Source organism: Malania oleifera, chromosome 2, assembly GCF_029873635.1.
Source record: "Malania oleifera isolate guangnan ecotype guangnan chromosome 2, ASM2987363v1, whole genome shotgun sequence".
NCBI lineage: Eukaryota > Viridiplantae > Streptophyta > Magnoliopsida > Santalales > Ximeniaceae > Malania > Malania oleifera.
The window spans coordinates 31,972,321-31,984,708 of record NC_080418.1 but is presented as its reverse complement, the minus strand read 5'-3'; the positions used below and the strand labels follow the sequence as shown (position 1 = coordinate 31,984,708).

General features: G+C 38.9%; 1 protein-coding gene across 1 annotated transcript; it reads right to left on the bottom strand.

Annotated features, from left to right (window-relative positions):
- Positions 1 to 6,862: 6,862 nt before the first annotated feature.
- On the bottom strand, positions 6,863 to 9,451 carry LOC131149166 (high affinity nitrate transporter 2.4-like). The gene is made up of 3 exons (XM_058099341.1): positions 8,642 to 9,451; positions 8,418 to 8,533; positions 6,863 to 7,535 (listed from the first exon to the last, which is right to left on the bottom strand). The coding sequence occupies exons 1-3, from the start codon at positions 9,449 to 9,451 to the stop codon at positions 6,863 to 6,865; spliced, it is 1,599 nt and encodes a 532-aa protein (XP_057955324.1).
- Between the last annotated feature and the right edge of the window lie 2,937 nt (positions 9,452 to 12,388).

The window sequence follows — 12,388 nt, the reverse complement described above, 5'->3', positions numbered from 1 at the left end:
TCTGGTTTGAAAAATAATCTTTGGAACATCTTCTACCTTGACTTTCACTTGATGATACCTAGATCAAAGGTCAATCTTAGAATAAACCTACATTCCCTAGATTTGGTCAAATAGATCATCAATTCGGGGTAATGGGTATTTGTTCTCAATCGTTACTTTATTTATTTCCCGATAGTAGATACACATCCTTATCGACCCGTCATTCTTTTTAATAAACAAAACTGGTGCGCCCCAGGATGACACATTGGGTCTGATAAACCCCTTATCCAGTAATTCCTGTAATTGCTTCTTCAATTCCTTCAACTCTGTCGGAGCCATTCTATAGGGAGCTTTAAAGATTGGTGTCGTCCCTAGAGATAAGTCAATAAAAAACTTGATTTCACGGTCGGGAGGAAACCCAGGTAAATCCTCTGGGAATACATTTGAAAACTCCTTCACCATTGGAATATCTTCAATCTTTAGGTCTCCTATTGGTGCTTCCTTCACACAGGCTAAGTACCCTTGACATCCCTCTAGGAGTAACCTTTTTGCCTAAACGATTGACAATATTTGTGGTGAGGAGCGCACATTTGACCCAACGAACCTGTACTCCTGTTCCCTAGGAGGTTTGAATACTATCTCTTTCTGATGATAGTCGATACTAGCATAATTGGCAACTAGCCAATCCATCCCCAGAATCACGTCGAATCTGTGCATATCAAGCACTACGAGATCGGCTGGTAGCATTCTTCCCTAAATATCCACTAGATATCCTTTAAGCACCTTTCTACATACCACTACTACTCCTGTCGGTGTGGCCACAAATAATTCTACATCCAATAGTTGAGGTTCTATCCCACACAATTTAATATACTCCCGAGATATGAACGAGTGTGTTGCCCCTAAGTAAAACAAAACAACAACTTTAATTGAAAACATGAAAATAATACCTGTCACCACGTCTCCTGCAGTCTCTGCATCCCTTGGTGTGAGAGAGTAGACTTGTGCCTGAGCAGTGTTCCTCTATTGGCTGTCTCGGGGTGCCTGATTGTTTCCATGGAATTGTCTAGGAGAAAAAACATTACTTGACAGCGCACGACAATCTCGTGCCATATGGTTGGGCCGACCGCACCAATAGCAGATAATTGCCCTAACTCGGCATTCTCCCACGTGCCTCCTATTGCATATAGGGCAAGTAAGATAAGACCGACCACCTTGACATCCTCGACTCCCCATCATTTGTCTCTAGCCCGCACTGTTTTTATCTCTCCCCCATAGGCCCTAACTGGTACTTGTTTGAAAATCAGGAGGCGTGGGTTTATTTCTATGACTATACATCCTTGTGCTCCTCTGTAGACTCGTTTCTATCTGCTTTATCCACTAACTCTGAAAAAGTTCTGGACCTGGAAAGCCACTTCCTATTCATAAATCCCTTGTATCAGGCCTCTCTCGAATCTCCTCGCCTTTTTCTCCTCATCTGGCACCATATACGGGACAAACGAGACAACTTAACAAATTTAGCTGCATATTGTTGAACTGTCAGGTGCCCCTAAGGTAAATTCAGAAACTCCTCCGCCTTAGCTTTCCTGGTAGTAGCGGGGAAGTATCATTCGAAAAATATTTCCTTGAAACAACTCTAAGTCAAGTCTGCAGGTATTGGCCTCTGCTCCTTTAATAGCCTCACTAATCTCCACCAATGTTTAGCTTCCCCCATCATCTTAAAAGTAGCAAACAAAACTTTCTACTCCTTAGTGCAAGGGAGGACTACCAATATCTCCTCAATCTCCTGGACCCAGTTCTCTACCACAAATGGGTCTGCTCCTCCTAAGAATGATGGGGGATTTATCCGAATAAACTTCTTGATGGTGCAACCCTAGTGAGCCAGTGGGTAGCCCTATTCTCTTGAGTTTCTTGCTATCTCTGCCATGACTTGTTGGGCGATAAGCACAACATCGTATCAGAACCACTGTTGCCCACGTCAGAAGGCCCCACATTGTTACCACCACCAGCATTCACATTGCTACTCCTAGGGTCTATCCTAAAAATGGAATGAATATAGTCTTAGAATCCTAACATCATAACATGACTAATGCATTTATCTAACTAAGAAACCATAAAATATTCTCATACAATAAACCAACTTATATCCATGATCCCAATTTAAGATTCAGTCTTACCACTTAGAAACAAGAACTGACGATAGTTTACCATGACTTTCCTGAAACCATCATGTTAGGAAAATCACAGAAACCATCATGGAATTCCTGCCTCCAGGCTATGAGATAAAACCCTAAATTCTTCTTTAACCTTTAATAATGACTTACAAAAATCCTAATGTACCCCATTTCCTATCCTCATCAAGATCCATTCCTATACTCTGGTATTGTTATCCACTAAAGTCTACAAAATCTAGCAACTTAGGCTCTAATACCACAACTACAACGACCCTGTAAATTCTACGGTATAAATATGCTTTGATACCAATAATAATATGGACAATATCAACTCTAACCCAAAGTGGGGTACCAGGGACATACCTTGTTGACTTTTTGAGTCCAATCTCTGGTTTTAATGCTGACAAAACACAAGAATCTTATGTGTGATCTAGTTTGTGTGCAAGACAAATTAGCAGTATCATATGATACACATGGACTTGAAGAAAATGAAGATCTAGACACATTTATTATTTTTTGTAATATTATTGGGTTTATAATAATTTCATTTCAAATGATTCTATAATAATCTGCATATCATGCATATAGGACTATAAGCTCAAGACCTTAGAAAGACATTAGAGATCACCCTTTGGTCGACCGACGCCAGGTTTTTGGGATTAATTAAGAAGCTTAAAAAGGCCTTAGAAAAGACCCTAGGTCCCTTCACTTTGATGCATAATAATCAGGACCAAAATCACATGACAGAAGCAAGTTCGGTTGATCGAACTAGCCCAGTTCAAATATGTTGGTCGACCGAACCACTGGGGAGGTCAACGTGTTGACCATGATACGGTCGACCGAACCATTTTTAACTTCACCAACTTGGTCGACCGAATCCCAATGTGGGAAACCCCAACACTATGGTCGACCGACGAAACCAATTCATTTTCATGCTGGTTAACCGACGTTAGGAATACGGTCAACCAAACAAGTTTCGGTCAACCGAACCGTGGACACTTTGGAATCGCCGTAAGTCTGGTCGACCATATATTCAGTTCAAAAATGAGCTGGTCGACCAAACCACCCAAAGTGGTCTACCAAACCTTAAGTACAGTCGATCGAACCTCTCGGGTTGGTCCAAATTTTACCGCGGTTAAACATGGTTAATTTTCTTAAGCATAATTAAAACATTTTTGAAAATTACCAGCATGTCTCCAACAGCTAATTTTTTCCCCTTGTCTATATATATATACATTCATTTTTTTTTTTATTAAGAGTTGTTTAGCAAAAAAAATCATTAAGCAAATATTCTCTAAATATTTTCAATCCTATTTTGCTTATACTACTCCCAAATACTCTCCTGTGTCATATTTCTTGATTATTCAAGCTTAGAGAGAGTGTTTAAAATATTTGTGCTCTATTTTAAATAGCCTTTAACCCTCATTTGAAATTTGTGTTGATTGATTTTTATCTCGAGAGTTAGGCTAGACTTTTTCCAACTGATTTGAATAAATAAATCTTGTGTGAGAAAACTCATTTGCTTTAGGGTCTTTGTATTGATATTGCATGATTCCTTAAGCAATATTTTTGTATGCAAAATATTTTTTCAAGCTTGATTTAAAAAAAAAAAACTCTTGTACTTGCTACATTGAGAAAATATTTTTGACTTTGTTTGAATATTATTGTTAGCATCTTTGAAACCCTAATCTAACATTGAGATTTAGTATATCTTGTTTCAAAGAATAGCTTGTTTAGACACTCTTGTGCATATTTGAGATTATACATTATATTGAGTGTTGTTTGCGTATATACAACATTGAGCTTATAGGTCTTACATAATTGGTGTGCGTTGATTATTACTTGTGCGTATTGTAGTACATATTTGCTTGTGTAGAAACATATTTCCATGTACATAAAGTTTTATATTCGTTGTATTCTAGGCATGGGTCTGAAGAGGGAGACTAGTCATGTTGAATAGTCTCGGATTTGCTTGGACCTAACTAGGAAAGTTAGGTACACCATCCTGGTAAGGTGCGATTGTAGGTTGAGGTCAGCCCCGTTAATTGACCTGGTTGTAATCGGTGCCGCTCTACTCGTTAAGTGAGCATTAGTGGAATCCTTGGGCTTGCGAGCTAGAGGCGAGGACATAGGTAGTATTAGCCAAATCTCGATAACATATCTAGTGTTGATTTTATTTTCCGCAATTTACTTTCTGCGCTTGTATGTTTATGTTTATTATTTGAATATTTGTTTGGGATTGTGAATACATAGAAAGACCCTAAGTTTGTGAAATACTGCCTATTGGATTAGTTAAACCTAGGAAGAATTTTTAAATTTTCAATTTTCCCCCATCTTGGGAATACACCAATTCCAACACACCTGTCCATAAATAGATCCTAACAAAGCAATGGAAAATATAATGTACCTGATCCTCATATACAATACCAGAGTTCTAATGTCTTCAAAAATATATACATATATTAATATTTTCGAAAAAAGAAATCATAAAATATTCCAAGGATTATACAAAACATATCCCTATCTTAAAACACTTACCCTGAACTATAATACCTAGGCCTCCTCTACCTCGGAGCTCGCTTCACTCAGCTGCCTGGATCTCCTAAAATGTTTAAGATTATAGGAGTGAGACACCTCTCAGTAAGAAGGAGTAGATTATTATCAGTGTGTGGCATCATGAGTTTTAGTATTCTAGAAAACACATTCATTAAATAATTAACTTTAATTGACAAAACATATAAATCTAATCTCACACTTATGTATATATATTTGAAAACACATATTTCATTTTCAAAGCATGTCGTATCATAATATATAATTCTCTGCAATAAATTAACTCATCATATATATATATATACACACACATAAGAAGTTTTTCCTCTGAATTGATGTTTATACATAATCATGTAATAACCCCACATAATCGGGTTGTGCGGCCCAAAGGCGGGGCTTAGCCATGGCTGACTCACCACCAGGCTAAGTCAAATCTAACGCATCTGTATTACGATTAGCCCACCGCAACCTGGTCTAAACCGAGGGGCGATCATCATCGCTTTGCAGGCCCAATCGACTTCCATTACTAACACTCTCTTCAAGTAGTGTGGTTGCATTGACTATCATCATCATAGCTACGGTACCATGCTCTCAATTTGAACCAGTCCATCAGGGTTCTTCTACCATATAATGTATTTCATACAATATAACAGTAACATAATTTCATTTTCATAATACTGTATGAAATCTGTCATTTTCACAACTTATTCTATGTAAAATCATATCACATCATATCTGGCATACGACCATATAAAATCAGTACACAACCATCCATACTCAACACACATCCATATAAAATTGGCACACAACCATATGAAATCAACACACGAAAATTTATACTCATATCATAATTCCAAAATTTTTAAAAACATTTTTTACAATTAATGTATATATTCTCATGCCATACAATTTGAGTAATAAATCATAATTTAATAACTGCCTGGAAAGTACATACATTTTACTAAAAATAAAATGGATCATCATCCTCTAGGGTTTAATAAACTCAATATACTCATTTTTCCCAAAAAAATATACTTATTGACAATTATAATCCAAAAACCTCATTTCCATATACCAGAATATCTAGAAAAACATATAAATAATTTATGTAACCACATTTTACAATTTAATCGGTTAAATTTTTGAATGTTCAGGAGTGAACTTGGGACTCAAATATGGTTTTCCGTTTTTCAATTAAGTCGAGAAATGCCAAGAAATTGAAGAGGGAGAGAGAGTGTTTGAGGAGAGAGAGAGAGAGAGAGAGAGAGAGAGAGAGAGAGAGAGAGTAGGAGGGCGTGAGAGTGAGCCGAGAGGGGGGCTGGGGAATGAAATCAAATTTCAATTCAGGAAGCATCCCTAAATACACACACACACACACACACACACACACACATATATATATATATATAATATTATTATATTATATTATTTGTATTATATAATTAATAATAATAATAATTAATTAAATTTAATAATAAATTTTTTGAGTCATGCATATCGAAAGGATGAGAGTGGAGGAGAGATAAAGACGAGAGATATTTTGTGCAAGGCCGGTTCCAAATGATCTTGTAATTCCTCTCGAGATAGTGAAGTTTTTTATCTCATCCGTTCGTAGAATAGACATAGCCTAACCATATAAATTTCTAACACATCTCTATTTATTTTCCTACATCTTTTATAACACATTCTAAATTGTTTATAATTAAAAATTCTGTTCGTTTGCAAAAATAATTTGTTTTTAGAATAACATAAATTTTTTTATTTAAAAAAAAAATAACTTATATATAGATTCAAAAACAATTTTTTCTCATTTTTAAATTTCTTATACAATTTTTAAATTTTTTTTAAAAACTTAATATTTTTATATAAATTTAAGAATTTAAAAAATAAAAATTATTTTTCATAAATAAAGAGGCGCTGAGATTCTAAATCTTCATTTTAAAACAAACACAGCCACACAGGCTACTATAACAGTACAGGCTACAAAATAAAATCAAAAAGAAATTAAAAAAAGAAAACAACTTAAAGGCGACGTTCCGTTCCACATAAGATATATTACTCAAAATTTTCACACTGGAAGATCCATTGAAGTGGCCGGAGATTCACTATTCTGTACCCGTAATATTCCTGCCGATGTCATATAAACCTGTCGCCGGCTAAACCTGAGCCGGTGTGGAATCCGGGGGAGTCGGCGTCGGCTCCGACGCAACCCGCCGCCCGCGCTCTGACCGGCTGTTCTCGGTGAACTTGAGACTCGCTCGATGCAAGCCTTTCTCCTTCTCCTCCTCGCTCCACTCTGATCCGTAGTAGTGCTCCTCCGTCGAATTCATGGCGTCTCTCGACGGCGGAAAGAACATGCCACCCCACTGGGGGAAGTGCACCAGCGTCACCGGAAGCGTGCATGCCATGATCATGACGCCCATCAGAGACAGACCCGTTGCAGTGGAGAATTCGGTGCTCGTGAAGAAAACTAATTGGGTCAGACCCGACCCAAAGTTACCTCCGGCGCCGATGAGGCCCGATATTACGCCCAGAGATCGCCGGGAAACGAAGGGGATGATGCCGAAGGTTGCGCCGCAGGCAGCCTGGGCTCCGACGGAGAAGAGGATCATTGACAGGACGGCCATGGGGAGAGAGGCTGCGCGGCCGAGCCAGACGCAGAAGACTCCGCCTAGGGTTTGGAGGATCCAGAGGGTCCATAGTCTGCCCCGCATGCCGAACCTCAGGGCAGCTGCGTCTGAAGCGAAGCCGCCGAAGGGGCGAGCCACGATGTTGGCCATGCCGAAGGTGCCAGCGATGATACCGGCGGTGTGAAGCTTGAGATTGAACCTGTTTTGTACGTGGTGACTGCAGGTTAATTGTTTCGCTTGAATTTAATAGATAAGAGCATTGCGTTGCATGCATTGATTAACTGGTCAGAAGATTGATGCCAAATCCTTAGGCATGGACCAACTAATTAAGCCTAGAATAACTCCCCATCCCCTCCCCCGCCCACGAAAAAAAAAACCACAGACGGCTCAACCGCCTCAACGTATATAACAAATAGGGTGGGCAGAAAAAGTCGAATCAAATTGTAAAAGGGAATCAAACCAAACCAAAAATTGATCGATCATTCTCGATTATCAGTTTAGCTTCAAACCAAATTGCAAATGGGAATCAAACTAAATCCAAAATTAATTGACTAATTTTTCTATCGGATCAATTTCAGACTGGAACTTGTAATTTTTTTCAATTATCAATTTAGTTTCAATTTGATTAATTCAATAGTCATAATTAACTGAATTGAGTCCATATTTTATAAACATATAATAATATTATATAATATTTAATAATTTAAATTAAAAACAATTTTGCACTATACTAAAACTGATGCTTAAATCTATATGATGAATATTTTAAATTTATATGTTAATTATTATGAAAGAAAAACATTATTTGTAATGACTATAAAATTTTAAATTATATACATTTAAATGATTGACTCAGTTAATTACTGGATATTGATTTAAAAAATCGATTAGCCTAATTTGGATTTTGTTTCTTATTGTCTAACAAACTGAAATTTTAATTCAATTAATAGTTCAGAGGGGTATGGTTGGGTAATTGAACCATGCACCTCCCTAGTAATTAGTGCATATATCCGTTGGGTATCTTAGCATCAAACAATTCAACATTTTCTCATCACAAAAGACGTCAAGGAATGAAACAAACCTATCATAAAAATATTCCGCAATGACATTATCGGTGGACAGTTCAACGCCCATGGAATAGCCGTATAGGAGGACAAATATCCACGTCCTATAATTTGTTATGCCATTCCACATCACCTGCGTATACATATGGAAAACAAAAACACAAAACAAATAACGTCAAATACTAAAAGGACATCGATGAATAAATATGTAATCGACTTAAAAAGGAAACCAATTACGTACCTTGGAAAATTTGTCTTTGGCGACCTCACCAGTCTTCTGTAGACTGCTACGGTTTCCGTCCGGCAGGTCTTGGCCAAGGGTCAACACCAAAATCCCCATGATCACATGAATCCATCCAGGGATGAAGAATGCAATCCTCCAGGCGGTGAAGGGGGTGGCGCCAGCCCGCCGGATCACCTCGTACAGCAACGGCATTATAAGCTGGGTGGCTCCGCCGCCCATGTTCCCCCATCCGGCGGCGGTTCCGTTCACCACCCCAACGATCTTGCTGTTGAACATGGTGCTCATCCAATACTGGCACGACACGAAGGTGGCGAGGCAGAACCCTATCATGAACCGGACGGCGATGTAGCCGCCGGCCGAAGACACGTAGCACATGCAGAAGACGGTCGGTGCCGACAGCATCATGAGGAACGCGCAGCCGTACCTAGGGCCCAGGAGGTCGCAGACGGTCCCCATCACGAGCCGAGAGAAGATGCTGCCGGAGACGGAGGCGACGCCGGCGTTGCCGACGTCGGCCTTGGTGAGGTTGAGATTGTCGCGGATGATGGGGACGAGGGGGGCGGCAGCGAAGGTCGAGACGAAGCAGGTGAAGAAGGAGATCCAGGAGAGGTGGAAGGTCCTCATGTGAGGGTTGGCTAAGGAGAGAATCCTGAACACCTTGGCCTTGTGCTCGGAGTCCACCGGTAAGGCGAACTTCGCTGCCGTGTCAGTGGGAACAGTCGGGGAAGCGACGGCGAGGGCGAAGGTTTGCTCCCTGCCTGTTACTCCGTGCATGGACATTCCAGGGGAACCCTCACGATCGGCCATTCTCTCTCTCTCTCTCTCTCTCCCTGAGGAATTGAGGAAAGAGAAGCAGGAGGTGTGTGGTATTTGTATGGGGAGGCCAGGTGAGGGGGTTGACATTAGAAGAAGTAAGGGAAAGAGCTAATGGAGATTCCCAACGGTTGCAAACATCTTTTTTCGCCAATTAATTAAGGAATCCAGTCCACCGCATCCCCACATGAACAGGAAGGGGAAGTCTCATCGTATATCCCAAAAGATCACTTGGGGAGGTTGCTATAACATTATATATCTGTAAATATATATGAAGTATAAACTACTACTGCATGCGGATGCGGTCAACCTCTGATCTATTATGCCCTCTTAATTATTAATATTTGAAAAACTTACGAGGGATCTTTAGCTTGCAATTTGTTTTGAATGTAATTAATTGCATGAAACTTGAAAACCTTGCTGTGTAATTTTTTCTTTTTTGAAAAAAGGATAAATTTATTAAAGGAATGATAAGTAGGAAGTTTCAATCCTCCTAATGAAAAAGAGATACAACAGAAAGGGAAAAAGATGAACTTAATCACCCTTCCAAATCATAGAAAATATAGGAAAATCCTTTTCAATCCATATAAGATAGCAAAGAATTGGATCTAGTCCGAAGGTACAAATTAACCTTCGAGTCGGTGGAGTAGTTTTTCTTAAAGATTCTTCCATTCCTCTCTTTCTAAATTTCCCAATAAATTAATTGCTACCGAAATAGTTGTTTTCATCGTTCTAAGAAACCATTTGAGCTTTGACAAATTTCATGCTAAGAATATTGATTTCAGTATATTCGACATAACCATGTGATTACACATTCTCTGGCACACAATAGCCCAAATCTGTTTGTTAAAATGACAGTGCAGGAAAATGTGATCCACTCCTTCACTTTCCTTCTTACACATAACACACCTAGGGGCCATCCTCCGACCTATTTTTTACAGATTGTCTAAAGTAAAGAATTTTGTGGTTTATTGCTAGCCAACCAAAAACACTCACCTTTGATGGAATGAAATAATTCCAAAACTGGTTGTGTGGGATTTTTACATAATTGCAATTGTTCCTGCTAGCCAGATGATTGTAAAGGCTAGACATCATGAAGTTCTGAGATGCATTGAGGGTCCAAGAACACGAATCTTTTCTCCCCCTATTTATGTTGATATTATATAGCAGTTTGAACAACTCCATGACTTTATTGATCTCCTTGCCCTTGACATGTTTGTCAAAAAGTAAATCCCAAAAAGGCCTGTTGTTGGGAAAACTTAGTAAACCTGCCATTTTAGCATTCTTCTGACAAGACACCTGGATAAGGCTCGGGTAGAGTTCCTAGAGAGTGGCTTTAGCGGCCCATTTTTCCAACCAAAATTTTGTTTTACTCCCGTATCCCACAATTATCTTCATGTGTTCCCAACTAGTAGGTTTGAGTTTGCTACAATTTTTCCAACAAAGGCCCCAACTTGTACTTCTGAAATTAGATTTTGGGTACCAGTCTATGACGCCATACCCGTGCTTGATACTTATCACCACTATCCATAAAGCTTCGTCTTCCGTACTGAACCTCCATATCCATTTTCTCATACGAGCCTTTTTTTGTATTCTCTATTTGCTTGATTCCCAGTCCGCCTTGTTTTTTTGATTGAATAATCTCTATTCGGCGAGAGGGAATTTACAGCTTTCCTTTATTCCCCTCCAAGGGAAGTTTCTTTGGATTCTTTCAATAACCTGTACCACTTTCCTGGGAATGGGAAACATAAACATGTAGTATATGAGTTGATTGGATAGCACAGAGTTTCTGAGGGACAATCTACCTCCCATAGAAAGGAACTTTGATTTCCATGTTGCCAACTTCTTCTCCATATTTTCCACCACTGGGTCCCATATGTGCTTAGAAGATGACTTATCTCTGTTGACTTTTGAGTCCTATCCCGTTTTGATAATGACAAATCACAACATCTCATTTTTGCGTCAAGTGAATGAATAGGCTTAAGTTTTAGAAAGCGCAAATGACCGATGCAAAATGGAAGCCATGAAGCACTTAAACGATCACATCTTTTGGCACATTTCATGGAAATATGAAGAGCAAAGTTTGAAGACCTGTATCTTTCATTGTAATGTTTATAAGTCTCAATTGTGCATGCATAATCATCTGATTGAATGTGAAGCTCTTATATGATCATAGATTGACCCTAGAAACGAGATTTTTCATGAAAAACCTTTTATTTAAAAAAAAAACACTTATTCAAAAGGTTTGAACTGTTTTTTGAAGTTGAAAGAAGGCTAAAACTCAATTTTATTAAGGGGTCAGTTGACCAGACCATCAGCCCGGTCGACCAAAGTGAAGACTTGGCTGTACCTCAATTTTATTAAGGGGTCAGTTGACCTGATCACCAAGCCTGGTCGACTGACATTCATGTGAGAATGATCTGGCAGACTGGATCATCAGCCCGGCAGGCCAAACCACGCTAAAATGGAGAATCGCCTTTGGGTCGGTCGACTAGAACTCTCAGGTTCGTATTTTTCTAGGCATAAAATGATCATAAAATTTAAAATATATTATTATTTTATTGTCCAACGTTCATATAATGGCCATATTTGATTTTTGCCTATAAATACCTCGCCAATTCACTTGGAGAAGGTTAGCAAATCATTTTGACAGCTTATTTGAATATTCTTTGATTCTTGTTCATATTTGAAACTCATTTTGAAGATCAAATTCAAATTTCTCCTACTCTTTATTTTGAAAATTCATTTCTTTGCGGTTCGGGTTTTGAACCTTGCCAAGTGAGGGTATATCACTTGGAGATGTGTCTCTGCCTATAAGGAGGGATTACAGTCTGTACCTTATCGAGTGAGCATATATCGCTTGGAGAGGCTTCTCTGCCTGTAAGGAGGGATTGTAGTGGTAGCTTTGCCCTAATTTAAAGGAGCAAGATA